This window comes from Numenius arquata, chromosome 2 (genome assembly GCF_964106895.1).
Source record: "Numenius arquata chromosome 2, bNumArq3.hap1.1, whole genome shotgun sequence".
NCBI lineage: Eukaryota > Metazoa > Chordata > Aves > Charadriiformes > Scolopacidae > Numenius > Numenius arquata.
In genome coordinates, this window is record NC_133577.1 from 110,124,243 (window position 1) to 110,143,866 (window position 19,624).

Genomic DNA, 19,624 nt, shown 5'->3' on the forward strand with positions numbered 1-19,624 from the left:
AGTTTGACCATCTCCTCTTTGCAGGAACCTCTTCCTTCTCAAATAAGACCTGAAAGTGGCCCACAAGCAGGTGGAACCATGCTTACCATCACTGGTACAAACCTGGCCACTGGTTCCAAGAAGGATGTTCAGGTTTCAGTCGGTAGCCAGCCTTGCAATGTGTACGTACCCTGAGTAATTAACAATGCCGAGCTGTATCCTAATGAAGCACCAACCTTTTCTGGCCTTTAGAAATTAAACAAATCCATTGTCTATCTCTTTGTGAATCATCCCATGCAATGGAGCATTGCACGTAACATTCAGACAGAAACTCACTCAGAGGCTCCAGCTGGAAGAAGCAGCTGTAAAAACAACCAAAGTGGGGGAACTCAGATATCCAAAGATTTTTCCAGTTTTGGCTTTCTATGCTTGCCTGGCGGCTCCAAATCCACCCATGCTTTCACTCAGCATCTCCTCACTGGTTCCATATAAAATGTTAATCTTTCAGTGCCACTTGGCTTCTTCCCCTCGCTTCTTTTTCCTTTTATTCATTGCTACCCTTCGCTTCCCCCAAAAAAAGGAACTACACAAAGTGTGCTGACATTGCACTGTTTTTGTGTTTCTACACTATTCCTTTCCATATCCTACATTTTTTTTAAAGACCCTAAGTGATCTGAAGAAAGTGTTGTCTCCTCTTGTAACTACTCAGTGCCTAGCAAAAATAGAGCTCTTTTTTGTTGTTTCTGGGATACTACTGCAAAGAATACAAATCACGTAATGTTAGTAACTGAAAGTGTTTCCTCTTCTTTTTCTTCTCCAACCTAGCACTGAATTTGGCGACGAGATTGTTTGCATTACAGGAGCGAACAGCAAGGTTGAAGATGTTAAAGTCACAATGAACTATGGGGGCACGGCAATTAGTGTACCAGGGCAATTTTCATACCGTGAGAATCCTACTGTCACCAAGTTCCTGCCTGTAAATAGCTTCAGCAGGTAATGAAATGTTTGTCATAACTTCATTTATAATTGGATTAAAATATGTGTAATAGGCAGTAAACATATTACATATAGAAGTGTTTGAAATAAAACTCTTGTACTCTAACCATGCACACATTTAGATACGTAGAGCTTGTTATCTTTCTTAACCGCAGCTGATGATTGAAGGTATTCTGTTTACCTCCAAACTTTAATCCCCACTTCAAAGGTAAATCCGGAAACCAGAAAAAGTAATGAGCTTCTTTTAAATGAAGATGTCTCAAAAAAGAAGATTTGATGTATTTCAGCACGATGCTAGACAACATGATCCTTGTGTTACTTACAAAGCCTTATCCTGTAAGGATAACCTGTATGAAAGGTTTCTAATGAAAAGATTTCTAACAGTTCTTCTGTTCAGCTTTTAATAAGTATGCTGGAAACAGAGAAAAGTTATGGTTTGTCATCTCTTTGTCCCATGAGGAAAAAGAGTATCTTCTTAGGAAATCTAGATCAGGGTTCAGTAGTGCTTTTAAAAGGTATGCTGTCTTCTATGGTGGTACTCACACCCCGTCTGGTAGCTGTTCCTTCTGGAAAAAGCTCACCTAGCAGTAATTGTGAAACCCAAGAAATGCATGCCGCTCATATATTCGTAGCAATATGGCAAATCCCCTGTATAAAAGTCCTTGTAGCATACCTCTTGTTTTGAAAGTCATTCTGAGACCGATCCAGGGACAAACTTGTGACTGATTCACGTTGGTCTCTGCTGTTCCCTAACATTCTGGTCTTCCTGCTTAGTGGGGTACAGTTGGCAGAGAGACATCATGATGTTTCCACTTTCTTTCAGTAAAAAGAAGTGTAACATCCTGACTTTACAAATAGGACAGTAAAAATAAAATTGGCTGTGACTTCTCTTGGAGAAATTTGTACTCCTTCAATATTGAGTTGTCACTTATGTAAGAGAGGATTTGCTTTTAATATTTGCTTTTGATTTTTGGTTTGGGTGTTTTGGGGGCCTGGAGGGTTTTCTTGGTAGATCAACAGTGATTTACCCCAGGGAATTTAAAGGACTTCTTTTTTCCCTCTGTATAAACTGAAGCTTACTTTAATGGATTGCTTTGAGGATTGCTATCCTTCTAAATCCAAGTTACTTCAGTGACTTAAATTCCCACTGGCAACTTGCATGCATTCTTCTTCTTATGCGAATGCATTATTTTTTAAACCATGTATTGCAAATGAAAGGGAATAGAGAAGCCAGGTCCCTACAGACTGTGGAAAATACGCTCTCACCTTTGTCTCTGTGTGCGTGGCAGGTGGAGTGATTTTAACAAAAAACATTGGAGAGGTAAAGCACACAAAGATAGGCATCAATGCAAATACTGACAAAGCAATTTGTTCTAGTTTTTATTCTGCTGTTTTAAAAATGAGTTTAAAGTTGACATTGTTGCTTTTAAATGCTGTGGTCATTGATAGCTTTAACAGAATTCCCTTGTGTAGGATATCTAATTGTCATGTAGGCATTACATAGCTGTTTTCAGTAGAAGGATAAAGGATACCAGTACAGGATAAAGCAGTCTTTAGCCATGGTAGTTTGCCAATGACTTGACTTCTTTTTTAATTCTGCCTTTCAGTGGAGGGAGAAATATTACAGTAACTGGAACCGGTTTTGAGCTCATCCAGAGTTTCTCATTGGTGGTATATGCAGAGCGCCCAGAAGCAGGGAAAATGAATCTCAAAAGGGTAATTTTCTTTCTTTTCCCTCAAAGGCATTACACTGAATGCATATCACATAATCTGTTCATAAAATGCATTTAAGTTTGCCCACTGGACTTCACTGGGCTTGGAGTGGAATAAGGTTTGAACAGATTTCTGAGTCTGTTCAGGGTTTCTGTGGAAGAAGGGCCTGCTCCTACCATCTTGACTTACATTCACTTGTATCTTGCAATCTTCCGTTTTAAAATTACTTATATTCAATGTGAATAAGGGTAGGAGAATTAAGCTTCAAGTGATAAAGTGGATATATTTCAGAATGTGAAAGTGGGGTTTTTTTTCTTTATCTTTCTGCTTCTTCTCTCCCTGCAAGCTTTCGAGATTTGCCTGAAACAGGACCCAAATCCAGACAATGCTGAGTACTCAGCTTTGCACAGTCAATGCCTGTTATTTTCTCACACTTCAGTGAACCGAGTCTTCTTTCTTGCTTCATGCATATTTCGCCTATAGCGTGTTCACAAAAAGTTATAAAAAGTAACGTTTGAAAAAAACTCACAAACCCATCCTGCATCTTATGTTAAAAGGAACCTACATTACTGATAGTATCAAATTCCCGTTCTGCTAATGAAGATCACAGTATAATGCAGTGACTGAGGACTTAAAAGTGATCTTCCAGTAATAACTTTATAAGGCTTTTTCTAAGGCTGGCTCTTCAATTTCAGACTGTCTTGTTATCCATATAGAGTTGGTAATGTGTATGTTTTGTATTGTATGCATGATTCAAATGACTATGAGTATGCCAAAGGCAGCTGGATTTGGGTCCATCAGAATCTTATCCTTAAAGAATTTTAAGCAAAAAACGACCTACGTTTCTGAGGCCATAAACTGCAAAATGCAATTATCTTGATAACCTTAGCTCCCGGGACAATCTTAAAGTCTGTTTAGCATTCTTGACAGTGTTTATCAAGAATTCTTACCCTCCTCCTTTTTGTATGCTCAGCATCTTCTCAGCACGTTAGCTTAAGTCAGCATTACGTACAGCGCACATTCTTGGTTAAGACTATAAACTTTTCTAACATTTTTTTGCTTCTACTTATATGGCAATATCAGAAATGTGGGGGAGAAGCTACAAAATTGCATTTCTCAAAGTGAGAAACTGAGGTGGTGATAGAAGAAATATTGAGGGTTCCTATGTTGTTGTTGGCTGTGTTAATATTAGTGTTGTTGGCTGTGGTTAATATTACTGAATGACTGAAGGCATTTCTAGGATAAAAACATTTGTGTAATCGGGGATGGAGGACAGGTTAACTGAGTTGTTACTTGGAGTAGTTGATTGAAAATTTGTAAATTTTATTCCAAAATTTCACTTAGTAATTGTATTGAATTTCAGTAAAGTATTTTACAGTGTCAGTAGAAGAGAATCTACCTGGGGTACTGAATGGTACAGAAGATAATGTGGCTTAAAGCTGCCATGTTAATCTCTTATTCTTAGAGCAATTTAATGATATCAGACCGGTGTGGTCCAGAGCCACAGAATTTGGAGGCAATGGAAACTGATCTGTAGCCTAAGCTTCTTCTGCAGGCAGCTGCTTGAACATAATAAATCAATAATATATTCAACAGCAAATTTGTTTCATCTTCTTTTTGGAAAATACCTTATACTATGATATTTCTGCTCTATGGAGAGGATATAAATCCAGTTGTTTTATTTCTACAGTCTCAAGTTATCAACAGTTATGCACAGGAATGGGTCAGACTCTAAAATGTGCATGTTCTTCTTGCCTTGTTTCTTACAGTTTGATGGAAAGCTTGTTACAAGACTCAATGAAACCACAGTGGTTTTTTCTTCCCCACCAATACTGGAAGACCCAGAAAACTATAACATTACCACTATTATTCTAATGGATCATTATAATTTGGTTGTAAAAAATGAGAGCCACTCCTTTGCCTATGTTGCAGACCCAACCTTTGAAAACTTCACAGATGGCATCAAAAAACAAGTCAACAAACTTATTAATGCAAAGGTAAACTTTTCAAGAGATGGTGGTTGCTCATTTTGTCCTTGTGGCGTGTATGGAATTTTTCCTTCCTCTCTCAAACCTTTAACAGCTGTTTGGTGCTATTCCCAAAATGCTTCGTAGAGTCTCTTACCTCCACTAGATGAAGAAAGTTGTCAGCTCCCCTTTCTTCTCCTCTCCTCCTCTCAGAGACAGCAGCTCTCTTTTTAGACATACTTTGGGTTTCCCAAGGATGCCCCCTCCTGCTGAGCCTGACATTTGGAAATGTCCTCTGCCATAGAGCTCCCAAGTAGTGGAGGGGACATCTCTTCTCGCACCAGGAAGGAAAGGAGAGGAACTGCGTAATTCCCAATGACTCTGCTCTTCTGTACACTGCATTGTGAATCATATCTGCTGCCCAAAACGATCCAAATGGACGTTTGACTTCTTGTCTCCCAAGACTTTGTGATGATGACTTAGCCTTGCTTTTTTCTGTCTAGGGCAGTAACCTGAACAAAGCCATGACGATAGACGAGGCCCAGGCTTTTGTGGGTGATGAGCCTTGCAACATAAAAACACTAACTGAAACGGACTTATATTGTGAGCCACCAGAAGTACAGCCTCAACCAAAGAAAAGGCAGAAGAGAGATACCACCAATAACCTTCCTGAATTCATTGTAGGTTACCTTTTCAATAGAATTTGATATCATGTGGAAGTGACACTGATACAGTGCTTCTTAATTGAAATAATTTGTTCTCCAAAGTTGTTGTAGTACCATGAAGAAACTCCTTGCAGTTCTGTCTTCCTCCGGCTTCTGCCTGCTGTCTAGAAGATGTCACATATAAAGTGCAGTCCCAAGCTGCCAAATGCCTTTTACCTTCCTTACACAGGAATTCAAAATTGTAGCTAGACGGGCTGGGGAATTTTCTTCCTCTGCTAAGCAAAGTAAAATTACTTCATGGAATGAAGTGCTAGTGACCTAAATTCAGCATAAAATATTCAAAAATATTTCCTTTGTTTGGCACTTTGAGCTAGAAATTCACTTAGTGAGAATTAGTAAGAATTTAGAGCACAACTGAGGAGTGAACCACTATCCATCTGCACTTTTTGAGACAGATGTCTGTGCTTATCTAATTAGGTGAGATTTGGACTCCGAGAATGGATCCTTGGAAGGGTGGAATATGATACACGTGTGAGTGACATCCCACTGAATCTTATTTTGCCACTGGTACTTATTCCTATGATAGCAATAATCATCACTTCTATCATCTGTTACAGGTAAGTTCCTTTAATTAGGTGGTTTTGCTGTCCTAAAGCTTTCAAAGTACTACTTGATTGTTTTCAGCTCAGTCTACAGAAATGATCTTCATGTTTTTATGAGCTGCAGAGTTAAGAAAGGCAGTTACAGCTGAAAATATGTATAAGCACCAATTTATTCTTCTCACGTACACCAAATTCCTTGGTGTCAGTCAGCCCAGTCCGTTCTTTGTACAGAAGCACAATTGGTCCCAAGCTTGCCAAGTGCACAATTGCAGACTGAGTTGCACACATACATTCTTGAAATGGCAGCTAAAGTACCTCCTGTGAAGGAGATAACTTATTCTGCACACATATACATCAGCATTTGTGGTGCCTCAGTCAGCACTGTAGGTCTGAACTGGATGGATTTGTCTGAGGGGTCATTTTGGCCTTTCCAGCTGAGGTAAGTGTTAACCCACACACAAATTTCATGATTAATGGTGAAATTCATGCTTCACAAAGGGCCAGAACAATGTCTATATTTCACTTAAGACCTACTTAGCCCAATTTTAAGGTTAGTAATGGGGGCCTCATACTGTCCCTCAGGAGGGGACAGATTTCACTCTTATGGTCCATGTCAATATAGCCGAAGCAACGCTGAAGTATCTGCTATACAGCACTGATGTTCTTGTGGACCTCCTGCAACCCTCTGGTTCAGTCCCAGACCATCCCTGGGTGGCTCAGAGCCAGTGCAGAACATGTTGCAAGCAATCTTTGTTCAGTACATACAAATTGAGTTTCTGTACTTAATATGTGATTGCAAGCATTTGTAGCTACTGCTTGCTGGATTTTCAATCACTGGCCCAAGTGTGCTTTGAAGCAGCAGGTCCACAGTGGTGCCAGGCTGATTTACACCTAATGAAGACTTGGTCTGCTGTTGCTGTTTTTCTCCTCCATTCCTTCTCTGCTGCCAGCATTTAAAAAGAAATCAAACCCGAGAAAATGTCCTCCAGCCGTTTGGCTTCCCACTCAGAGCTGTTGCAAATGCTTTAGCAGTTTGTAACATTTTTTAACTCTTACCTCTATCCCATAAAGACGCAAGAGCCAACAAGCAGAACGAGAGTATGAAAAAATTAAATCTCAACTTGAAGGCCTGGAAGAGAGCGTCAGAGACCGGTGCAAGAAGGAATTCACAGGTATGACAGATATTAGCATTCCTGTGGGTCCTCTTGAGCAGTTGGAAGATGGGCTAGAGCAATGGTGCTATCCTGCTAAAACTCTCTCTGGGGACAAATAATTAGTAGATCTTAGTAGTCTTGATTACTGACATTGACATACAGCACATATTTTGCTGTTATACATGAAAGCCGTAAGTAACATAAAATAGGGAGCTGAGGTTATTAAATGAAATGGACAGTTTTAGTCTAAAGGAAGCACAGAGTTAGCAACTGGGAAATAGAAACTAGTTGAGATTGGGGTTACTTATAGCCATTAATGTGAGTGGCCATTGATACGGAGGAAAGGATGTTTTATAGTGAGTAACCGTGGACTTAATATTTAGCTCAATGGCTGTATGTGCCAAGTATGCACATTAAAAAGTGTTTTCAGAGCTGCAAAATTCATTTGCAGCAATCAGCATACAAAAGGATAATTTGGCAAGCTCACAGGAAAGAAATAGCATTTTGCCCTGTTTATTGTGGGAAAACCTTAAGCTTGATTTGAGGAGCTAGCTAATTGTTCTGTGTAAATATAGAAGCATCATCCCAGGGAAGGCAGCGGGAGGTGTGAAGGCTCAGCGTTTCTACGTGTTGAACCACTCATTGCGACACTTAAATTAGGCATCTGAGTGCAAACATTGCAAATATTGGCCTAAGTGATTACCATGAAATGTCACCTCATTATCTGAGTTATACTTGTTGTTGGGTCATGTTGAAATAATGCCTACTAAAAAAAAAAACCCGCGTGTTTTATTTCTAAAGAGAAATAGATTCTTTCATATTGACAGTGGCTAAAAAGCAGGATTGAATTAAACAGCAATTTGAGGTTAGACTTTGAAAATAATTTTAGAAGCTCAGGGTATCTCAAAGATTTTGCCCAAGCTGGAAGCCTCAGTCTTGTTTTCCTGGCATTTCTGGGACAGGATGTTCTTTTCTTGTATCAGCTTGTTTTCTCTGGAAAACCGACTCCTTCCAGGTTCTGGACACAACCCAGAAGCAAATCTTTGAATTAATAACTATTCCCAAATGGGCTTTATTTCAAACTGCTTTTTGAACCGTGAGAGGATCAATCAGGGTTAAAAGCGCTTCCTCCTCACCACCTCCCCCGTGCAACTTCATGTCTGTTTCTGAAAGGAGAAGGTGCCTTTCTCTTGCTGACACTCCTAGTAGGGGGCTCCAGACTGCTGCTGCTTGTTGGTTTGAAGGTTTCCTCTCTGCTCCACCAAGCACAAACACTGGGGCAGCAGAATGCACATCCAAGGAGTAATCCAGTTCCTAAATTGCATCCACCTTGGTTGACAGTAAAATGAAACACAGAATTCAAAACACGTTCTGGATCCATACTGTGGAACTGTAACATCAGCAGCACGAAGTGCAGACAGACTAAAATACATGGGACCAAAGATAGCCAAGGAAAGGGACATCAGGGAGGAAGTACAGATACCACAAAACTGGAAACCGCAAGATGCTTTCTGCCTCAGCTTTGCTGAATGCCGTAAAACAAAGGGGGAAATGAATGAAGAAGAGCAATAAAATTGCTGAGACAATAGGTCACTATATTAATTAACATGGTATTCTAGTCAATCAGCAATATTGGGTAATTGGAAAGCCTTCAGCTAGAATAGCTGCTCCAAAGGATGATTCCCTAATTGTTGTCCCTTTTAAGAACTTCAGAGCTTCTGAGTCCCACAGAAATGTTTCCATCAATTTCAATGAACCATTTAACCTTCTTCCTTCCTGCCATCCCCTTCCTTCCAATTAAATTAGTGTGCTTTACACTTTAAACCTTTCTTTCCTTGATTGTTATGTGTTTTTAAAAAGAACTTTTATTATTACACGGACTCAGAGGGAATAGAATGTGCACTGGAAAAAAAAAAAAAGATAAAATAATATTACAGTGTCTTCTTTTTGGCTCTGTGCTACAATCCTACATTCGTATGTATGAACTCACCCAGACGTCTATTAAGGCCCTCTTTCAGAGAGGGAGCAGCAAGGAAACCTTCTGTGCTAAAGGCAGTTATTCTCATGTCACCATAGGATTAGCTGTGGTCGTGGTTACCAGGATAATTGGTAAAAATAGCAAGAGAAAATGTGAGATGAAACAGTTTTCAGCACTGAGTTACTTTTTCTCCATTACAAGGTACCCAAAGAGATTGTGTTGCCTAAAAAAGCTGCGGGGTTTTTTTTAAATGAACTCTTAAACTGTATTGCATATTCCAGATCTAATGATAGAGATGGAGGATCAGACAAATGATATCAATGAAGCTGGAATTCCAGTACTGGACTACAAAACCTACACAGACAGAGTCTTCTTCTTGCCCTCCAAAGATGGAGAGAAGGACGTGATGATTACGGGGAAGCTGGATATTCCGGAGGCCCGGCGTCAGACTGTGGAGCAGGCTTTGAACCAGTTCTCCAACCTCCTCAATAGCAAATCATTTCTCATTAACGTGAGTATTGAAGTAAATTCGCCTTGTCCCTTATCTAGGCATACCTCTGTGTGCTAGACAGTAGGTTTGCAAGTGCAACTGAACCAAAATTATATAAAATAAGTGATTCTTATACTGTGGAACGATTCTGGTTCCACAGTAACCAATGCCAGATCTGTAGCATCACAACCAGAGCCTCTTATGGGGCAGGAAGGCTTGATCATATTTCCGTGCCAGGTCACATAGTACTGTTAGTCAACATTGCAGTGGCTGTAGGAAAACAAATATTACCCAATCTGGCATAAAAACTGCAGTTACAAGTTTGGTTTAGCCTGTTAAGAAACATGATCGGGGAAGGCCGATTCCATCCTGGTTCATCGCAGGAGTCACCTGCGGGCAGCCATCTGCTGGGTCTCTATCCCAGAGAGGCCTATTCATCAAGCCTGATGAGTGCTCAGAGCAGCTCGGAAGAGACTTCTAATTGCTCACTCTCAAAAACTGAGCTGATTGTCAGACACCTAAATATAGATTTAGGCTTCTAACTTTTTCTCCTTTTTCAAATGAGGCTCCAGTGCTGAGCTAGTTAATGGTAGCATTACAGTTTATGGCAGATGAGAGCGCATTCCCAGGTGTACTTAGATTAGTGTCTTTGTAATTTGATGTGAAAGGACTGGGAATTTGAGGGAGAGGGGAGCTGATTTTCTCTTTCAAAAAATTGTCAGAGAACACCTTTTTTTCTTTTAATTAAAGCATCCTTTTTAGATAAGGCTTCAGTTAAAATATCTAAGTATTCCTTGTGTTAGTCCAGTACACTGTGTGTGTACCTGAAAACAAATTATAAGTAACATTATCTTATGAGTAGTTTTTTCAGACTTCTGAAAACTTTTCCATTCTGTGCTTAGGAGATTAATGTTAAAATAATATTGCTTGTTTATTAGTGCAGACAAGTGTTGAGGTTCTTCAGAAATCTGTCATCTGACTTGATTTTACGTTTCTTTTCTGTTGCAGTTTATTCACACGCTGGAAAACCAAAGGGAGTTCTCTGCTCGAGCTAAGGTGTATTTTGCATCTTTACTGACAGTTGCTTTACATGGAAAACTAGAATACTATACTGACATCATGAGGACGCTGTTCTTAGAACTGATGGAGCAGTATGTTGTGGCCAAAAACCCAAAGCTGATGCTGAGAAGGTTTGAATGATTGTCATATTTTCTGTAGTTCTCTGATCTCCTGTAAATGTACTTCTTCTGCAATGTTGCTGTATTAAAATGCCAACTATTCATGAGTCAGAAATAGCCTGGCCCGTGCATGTGAGGAAGACAAGCTCACCAGGAATAGCTATGGAGGGCACAGGCAGGACTGCTGGCAACAGATTTGCTTATTCAAATAATGTAGTGTAGAATCTGTGTTGAGATTAGTGGAACATCGACCTTACTTCAAAACACAATACTGAACATTTCATTTACTTTTTAATCTAATTTTATTCCAAATGATCTAGCATTTATACCACACATCATCTCCGTAATGAGCACCCATAATCAGCTTGCATTGTGCATTCAGTGAGGGCTTGCTGTAGTGTTTTTAACCCTGTTGTTATCCCAAGCAAATTACAATAGTGTGCTCTGTGTATGTTGTAGCTTTGTAATCTGTAGGGTTTTTCCCAGTAACTGCACAACTGGGTTAATTTTTTAGCTCTTAGAGCGTAGACCCAATTTAAGATTCTGCATAAAGGATGTGTGCTTTTCAGTAATGAGCTCAAGGTACCCGGGAATGATGAGCAATACAAAGCACTTATCCTAAAGCAAGTACATGCTCTCAAAACTCTATAGGGAAATCATTGCATTAGGAGAGTGCATGCAGTTAAGCATGTAAAAATATTGTGTTTCAAGCAAGCAATGTTTTTCTTTAAAACTTTGTCATTAAGTACCCTTACCATACTCAGGGTTGGTTTTTTTTTCAGATCTGAAACGGTTGTTGAGAGGATGTTGTCTAACTGGATGTCTATTTGTTTATACCAGTATCTCAAGGTAAGAGTTGAAGTCTGTTGCCTGTGGGGTTTTTTTATCAATAATACTTAAACATGCTGCACTGAGTATATTATTTGGTTTTGCTTTATTTCATTTCCTTTCCTTTAAACAGGACAATGCTGGGGAGCCTCTTTATAAATTGTTCAAGGCTATCAAACACCAGGTAGAAAAAGGCCCAGTGGATGCTGTACTAAAGAAAGCCAAGTATACCTTGAATGACACAGGCTTACTGGGAGATGATGTAGAGTATACGCAGTTGGTAAGCAGAGAATGACTAATATATTATAAAATAATTTTTCAAAATTAAGTCCTGTAGTGTTAAGTCTGTACCTACTTTTCTGGACTACTCTGATCTGCATAGAAATTCTGGTCATGGGCAGGCCTGTCAACAGTTTGACCAAAGGAAGTCTCCAAGCAGGAAAACAGAATTATAAAATATATTCTACGTGTCAGATCCAAGTCCTGCCACTGTGGAATCCATTTCAGTAAATCCCTTTCATAATTTTCAAAGTCTGTCTGAACAGTGGGGGGGGTGTTTGCCTCCTTCCCTTTTCCCATCTAAATTAACTGGCAATTGATTTTTGCAGAATTCTTGCATTAAGTTTATGCTTGAACTTCGGGTTGTCTTTCTCCCTTGTGATTGCTGCTCGTCAGCATATCAAACGTCATTTCAGAGATCATTTTATTAGTATACCAGGATGAGCTCCTCCACAGTCCTGTGAGATGGCTCTGCAATCTCCAAAACACTTTATGAACCTATTTCTGCATGTGTTCCTGTGTGCGTCAAATTCTCCTGAACATGGGCAGCCCAACTGGCATTGAAAGGGGTTTATTTCCCTGCAGTGATGAGGGGAAGCTGCCTCTACAGGCAGTTCTGGAGACCTGTGTTAGGTGCTGTAAGTCAGATGAAGTGGACAGCCCTGCACAAAGAATTCCCCCTCTGAGCTCCACCACCCCCTGAATCTGGTCACCAGTGCCAGGATCCAGTTCTCTTCTATTACAAATTCTTCTTTGACTTAATTCTGTTCACTGCCACAAATTTCCACCACTTTTCCAAATAGGTTCCTGCACACAGATTCACTGTCTTTTTAAAAAACTGAAGCAGCCCACTCTTTAGCTGTTTAGGGAGCATAAATTCTAGTTTTATTCTTTCTGACAGTCTTGCTGGTTTTCTTGAGGATACGGTGTAATGAATATCAAAGGTGCACAGACTGTCCGTCAAAGACCAACACAGGATTTTTTTTTCCCTCTCTGATTTCTCTTTTATTGACATGTTAGGAGCCATTTGTGGTTGTCTCCAACTGAGAAAGATGCAGTGACATATCTGCTGTGTGGAAAGAGAAACTTAATAAAAAGCTTTATTAAGTCCTGGTTAAAAAAAAAATCACGATTTCATGTATTCTGAAGGGATGCTGATGGGAGGGCTGATGTGAGGAGATTGCTGTAGGACTTTCACTCACAGAATCACTAGACTGTGACCTAAACTGCCTGGAGGAAAAAGGTGTGCTGGGCAAGAAAAAATATTGTAAGATCAATTGATATTTTGGGGATTAGTTGAGTTGTCATCTTCATATTGGAGCTGAAAGTGCCACCCGTAGAAACCACACTGACTGGCAATGCTGGTTATATTTTCTCTTGTGTATGGAGAACAAAATTTACTTGCACTGTGCATCATGTAAGAATAAATGGCAATAATTCTTTATTCATTCTGTTTCTTTTCACAAAAAAAAAAAAGCTCCAATGCCTGCAATTAAGCTAAATTAATGCAGTGGGAAAGCAGAAAATTTGTATATGCAATCAGATGTGGGCACAACAAGCATGCTAGCTAGATATTAAACATTATACCATTGTACAGTAGCTGTATTTGGTCCAGATTTACAGATTTCCCATCAAACAAAGATTTTATGTGTGTGCATGCATGGAAGATTATGATATATATGTGTTTATATATATATTTATGATGAAAGATTATGAAGAGGGTTACTGTTGCTATAAATTTTTGGGATCTTTGGCATGATGAGGACATTGTTGTGGTAACTGGGAGCAGTTAGGGAACATTTGTGCACCAAGGTAGGTTAAAGCATAAGTTAATTACTGCACTTCTGCCTGAAAGTGAGACACGGTGGGAAAGTACAGTATAGAACAGTTGCCTACTCTCTAATTGTTCTTATTTAAAAGATGAATCTGTTTTGCATCACTGGTTACACTGACATGCTGCATACTGAAACAGCGGTGAAATCATGTCTAATTACCATAAAGCTAATAGGAAAAGGAAGGTGAAATCTCATGATTAGTTTGAGAGTTCTGTCAAGGGACAGTGCAATCATGTTTAATTTGACTGCCGTATGGCATAGCTTTTCTTCAGTGTTTAAAAATACCAGCCATGCAAGTTTATTCTGAGGTTTGAGATGATAAATTCAGGCATTATGGTTGGCAGGACCGTATGTATCTGAGAGCAGCGATGCTTCAGATGTGCCTGGCCTCCAAAGCTACCTGACTGGCAAAACATCCACAAGGGCTCTGAGCTGTTGTACTGATTCAGCTAGTGAAAGAAAACGGCTTTTCATAACATCTATTTGGTTTTGGTGGGTTTTTTTCTTCTGGGGAGATTTCCTGGCCATCGTTTTCTCATTTGCTTTTGTCTGTACTAAAACTGACATTTATATAGCAAAGCTACTTTTTAAAAAATCACACTAGATTTAGCAAATTACAGCTTTCAAGAAATTCTCTTTAACATTAAAAAAAAATCATGTCAATACTATCAGAAAACAGTAATATTTTAGAACTAGCGTAAACTACTTAAATATGTTTCCTGGAGCTATTAGATTTATTGTGACAACAGTAAGCAGTAAGCAAATGAAGTCTTCAAACACCAAAGATGATATAAATGGCTTTTATGTATACATAAAAGTCAGGCTGGATGGGGCTTTGAGCAACCTGCTCTAGTGGGAGGTGTCCCTGCCCATGGCAGGGGGGTTGGAACTTGATGATTTTTAAGGTCCCTTCCAACTCTAACCATTCTATGATTCTATTATTCTATATATATGTGTTTGTGTGCACATATGTGTGTATTTATAAATCTAATGAACAGCTAGTCACAGGAGGTAAAGTTACGGGAGCTGAACAAGTCACTGCTCATCAGTTGAGCCATAATAAATCACCATATGTACAGACCTAGTCCGCTCGACTTGAGAAGTAAAACCACAACTATGAAGACAGCGTTAAGGAAGGCAAAAGCACACAATATTCCAGGGGTTCAGCAAAGTGCAACTCAAATGATTACTGGGAACTTGTTAATTTTGGACACTGCATTACTCGTGCTTTCCTATGTCCCAGATCAGCAGCATCTATGAAATGTGTGTAACTAGTAGGCAGTCCAGCTGCTTTGTTCTTCTATGTCCCTCTTTACTAAATTTCCAAGACTCAATAATAGTAGCATATTAGACATGAGTAAATCTGTTCTGCATCTTTTCTGTTGTGTTGTAGTGGGAGGAATTACCTGGCATTTACCATAGCTGGTTGGCGAAGGATCGCTCAAATTAGCCATACTCCCATTGCATATATGTGCTGCTGGGCAGCACATATATGCAATTGCACAGTGAACTTTAGATATTGTTTGCATTTAAATCACCCAGAACAACAGATTCAGAGGTAATTCAGTGCTGATTTGTCTTAATAACCATGTACATTCCTTTTTTTTTTTTTTTTTACAGACAGTAAATGTATTCGTGCAAGATGGAGGAACCGATTCCATACCCGTGAAAGTGTTGAACTGCGATACTATATCACAAGTAAAGGAAAAGATAATAGACCAAGTCTATCGAAATCTGCCGTGTTCTCAGTGGCCAAAAGCTGAGAGTGTAGTTCTTGGTAAGCAGCTACTTGCGATCCTATATTGAGCAGGTGAAACATGTTGTGTGATTTTGTATTTCCCCCAAAAATGTCTATAAAAGCAATTGATGGGTTTTTTTTTTAAAAAAAAAAAAAAAAAAAAAGTTGAATTCATGTTCAGCTGGATGCAAAAATACAGCATTTTGCAACAATCTTAATATGCATTAAAAATTAATGCTTTCTTACAGAGTTCTTTTTCCTGACTCTTAAAAGTTTTGTTGTACTGTCATTAGTGTGCAAAGAGCCTGTTAATGACTGTTAGCACAAATGTATTCATGTCTGACAGAATCAGTATCTCAGGTACTAATTAATGTGATAATGACAGCATGGACAATTAACTGATGGAGAAGTAATGAAGCAATTTCAGAAACTGGTACTGATTTTGACTTGCCTTTATGATGATTATTCGAAAGAATTATAACTTACAGGAGCTGCACTTTTTGGAGATGATGAGCCACCCAGCCTCTGAACATCATCCTCCTTGAAGGCTTTCAAAATTGCTGTTCTCTTCTTGAGGAAAAAAAAAAAAAGAGAGACGTAACTTAAAAGGCCTAACAATCTCATAATAAAAGCTCCAATTAATAATTTTGCAATATCTTCATTGCTGCCTTAATCTGAAAGTAGAGGATGCAATTCTTGCTCTTCAGAAAATCCTAGTAAATTATCTAAAATTGCCTTTCCTATTCCATACAAAGGCCTAGTCTTTTATTTTGGACTTATAGCAGTTCTTATTATATGTATGTGCAGTATTCTTTGCAAAGGCATTTAACTTTTTGTGGAAAATAATCAGAAGTCATGTGCGTGGTTAGGAATAGTTCGTGCAAACTTCTGTAATAAAGGCCAAGCTATTAAGCAATAAAAAACACACATAGTGGCATGTGCCAAATTACTTCTTTTAATGTTCCACAATGCGTCAGTGGGTCTCTGAACTGAAACATTCTTGGAGTAGTTATTTTTGCACATTGTTGAAAACTGTTTTTTTCTTATTTTAATTATCCCTTAGAGTGGCGTCCAGGTTCTACTGCACAGATCCTCTCAGACTTGGATTTAACATCCCAAAGAGATGGCAGATGGAAACGTATCAACACACTAATGCATTATAATGTAAGGAGGTGTTTCAGAGCAGTTGTTCGCATCTATTAACTGTTCTCTAGTAATAAATAAAATCTTTATTTGTTTTTAGAGAAACTTCTGTGCTACATAAAGAATAGAAAAAAACCCTAGCTCTGGGTCTAGGCAGTGAAATCTCGGGAGTGTGAAAGGCTCGGTCTGGACATATTTCCTAAACATCTTCCCAAAAACACGTCACTTAAATGCCAGCACTTTGGTTTCCTCATCATTACAGTGTCCAAATCTAAATTCCCTTTGAACATTCAAAAGCTCCTTTTGCTAGATCTCGTTTTCATCTCTTCTTTTCTCTACCACTTCCTACCCCTGAGAATTATCTGTGTCCTTGCTCTGCTGCTAAATAGATTTTGGGTTGGTCTGGTTTGTTCAACAGCCCAGTCAACAGAGCAGATGTTGACATTTTTATACTGTCTGTTTTAGGTTTTGTGCTCTGCAATCTACCAAGCAGTTGCAATCCACTTATCTTCTCTTTGTATGCTATTTATTGCTTTCTAACAACAGATATCCTGATTACGAAAGCCAGAAGTTAGTTAGAGTTCCCTCAGAAAACAGACAGGTCTGATTCTTCACGATAAACCCCACTTTTGTACAAAGGGCACTCACACTGGACTGAGGAACCACTGAAGTCTTGGAGTTGCCTCTCACATTTCGAGTAATCTCAGAGGAGGTGTTGATGTGATCTCATAATAAAGGAGGGGGAGGGAGTCTGGTCCGAACTGCAGAGCCGGTTGCCCAAGAAGCCTTTGAAGGGCAGCATTAATCATAGGTCCAGATTGCCTGCAAAAGATTACAGAAACCTACAGAGGTTCAGGAGTGCATACTTCTTTTGAATAACATCCCCGTGTTTGTATTTTTAAAGGTCCGAGATGGTGCCACGCTCATCTTGTCAAAAATGGGAATTTCCCAGCAGCCAGAGGATAATCAGCAAGATGTCCCAGGGGAAAGTAAGTATTTTGTGGCTTCACTACCTCCCAAAATGACTAGAAGTTAAAACTCATGCAGAGAGAGTGACACTGTTGTCTTGATCTTGTTTATCAAGCATGTCTGTGAGAGCTAGATATTCCCCACCAGACTCTGTAGAGCTTATTTGTTCTGTGTTACCCGCTGCACACTTGCAGTGGTTTTCTTTGTCCTCGTTATAAAAGCCTTAAATAATGGAGCTTTAACCATAATTGCTATTGAGTCCATACCCCAGCTTAATAGGAAGCACTCTTAGCAAACATTTCCTTGCATATCTTGTTTCTTAATCCCACTACATCTATAGTCAAGCCGTATGTTTCATCTTTCCAAAGCTTCATCTTTCTCCATCCTTTTTCCTTATCTTACTTTCCTCTCCAAATTTCTTCCACTTTTTATTAGACTGACTCTCTAGATGAACCACAGTAGAGACCAGCTCCCCTCTCCATGACATAATGGATCTGATGTAATCTTTTTTATTGCATTTCTTACAACTATGTTGCCTTCCACACTCATCTCTATATGTTCATATTTTGTGTCTACCTCCATTTGAGTGAACAGGGGCAATTGGGGCCTACAGGAAAGATGAGGAGGGACTCTTTATCGGGGAGTGTAACAATAGGACGAGGGGTAGTGGTTTTAAATGGAAAGAGGGGAGATTTAGATTAGATACCAGGAAAAAATTCTTTACTGTGAGGGTGGTGAGACGCTGGAACAGATTGCCCAGGGAAGCTGTGGGTGCCCCATCCCTGGTGGTGTTCCAGACCAGGCTGGATGGGACTTTGAGCAGCCTGGTCTGGTGGGAGGTGTCCCTGCCCATGGAAGGGGGTTGGAACTCGATGATCTTTAAGGTCCCTTCCAACCCAAACCATTGTATGATTCTATGTTTCACCAGCTATGCTAGCTTGGTTTTTCCAGGGTTTGTTGTTTGGCTTCGTTTTTCCGTATGTGCTGTCTCGCAGTGTTTTCCACAATACCCTTGTTCTTTTTGAGGTTTGCAATCCACTGTAAATTAGTGTCAGGAATTTCTTTATAATGTTTCCTCTCTTTCACATCACTAAAGCAGCTGTTGCATAATTCTTATACTGCTGTCTGCTACAGTCTGCTGGACTTCTCAACACGAAAGGCAACCTGTAGCTTGCAAACCATCTTATAAAGCTTTTACTTCTGCATGTTGGTATTCTGTCTAGACCAATTTCCTTTATCTCAAAACCACTTGAGACACAATATCCACAGCCTAAAATGCACTTGGATTTTTACAGAAATATTTACTTGTAAATTTAGGTTCTTTGTCACATGTGTTTCCTTTATACTTCAGATGTTCGCTTTCTCTTTTTTTTTTGATCCTTATATTCAGTTATTTTACACAAGGTAGAAGGTAGATTTATGGAATGATAATTGTTGAGATCATTTCTTCCTTCTATGAACTCTTTTGATATGCTTTTCTGTCTGATTGCAAGAGCCATTGCTTCACCTAATAGCTTCATTCCTTTAAACAGATTTACTAATCTTAGATTTAATAGGTTTTAAGGGCTGGGCAGTCAAACAGATTGGAAATAATATGCCAGAAATGTACATTTTTCAAGAAGATGGGTCCCAGCTGATAGCTCTGACATATATCACTATTTAACAAAAATGTGCAGACTTCCATTTCATTTGTGTTGAGTGTTGGCCAGGAAATTAGGACAGGCAGAATTACTTGCCATTTACTTTTTACTCTCTCCTCCTGGATGCTTTCTGTTGAGACTTTTCCCAGCACCCTTGAAGGGTCTCCTAATGGTCGCAGCTACACCTCCGCTGCTATCCTCTCACCCCTTTACTACAAGTGCCTGCCATAGCTGGCACAAGTGGTGACTACTGTGTCACAGCAGGTGACAACCCAGCATGTCAACTTAAAAAGCCATCCAGTTTAATATAGAGTGCAGCCAGGCGAGAGGCTGATTCCCAGTCCCTGTTCAGTTTGGTTGCACCAATTGCTGAGATAACTGCTGAAGGGGTAGTTACCTCCACTGTAAAGAGGTGGAGTGGACCATGAATGGAGCCTGGCGGTGTCCTTAGCTTGCTTTGCTTTCTTAAC

At 39.5% G+C, this 19,624-nt stretch overlaps 1 protein-coding gene across 1 annotated transcript in view; it reads left to right on the top strand.

Moving 5' to 3' along the window:
* PLXNB2 (plexin B2) overlaps positions 1-19,624 on the top strand; it is a 114,640-nt gene that overhangs the window by 81,978 nt on the left and 13,038 nt on the right. Inside the window, exons 16-29 of the mRNA XM_074161602.1 lie at positions 25-161; positions 805-972; positions 2,583-2,691; positions 4,458-4,685; positions 5,159-5,335; positions 5,798-5,937; positions 6,994-7,094; positions 9,336-9,565; positions 10,553-10,734; positions 11,505-11,571; positions 11,684-11,830; positions 15,285-15,441; positions 16,466-16,566; positions 17,450-17,534. Coding sequence (XP_074017703.1) covers positions 25-161; positions 805-972; positions 2,583-2,691; positions 4,458-4,685; positions 5,159-5,335; positions 5,798-5,937; positions 6,994-7,094; positions 9,336-9,565; positions 10,553-10,734; positions 11,505-11,571; positions 11,684-11,830; positions 15,285-15,441; positions 16,466-16,566; positions 17,450-17,534 — 2,029 coding nt within the window. The remainder of the gene's footprint in view (positions 1-24; positions 162-804; positions 973-2,582; positions 2,692-4,457; positions 4,686-5,158; positions 5,336-5,797; positions 5,938-6,993; positions 7,095-9,335; positions 9,566-10,552; positions 10,735-11,504; positions 11,572-11,683; positions 11,831-15,284; positions 15,442-16,465; positions 16,567-17,449; positions 17,535-19,624) is intronic.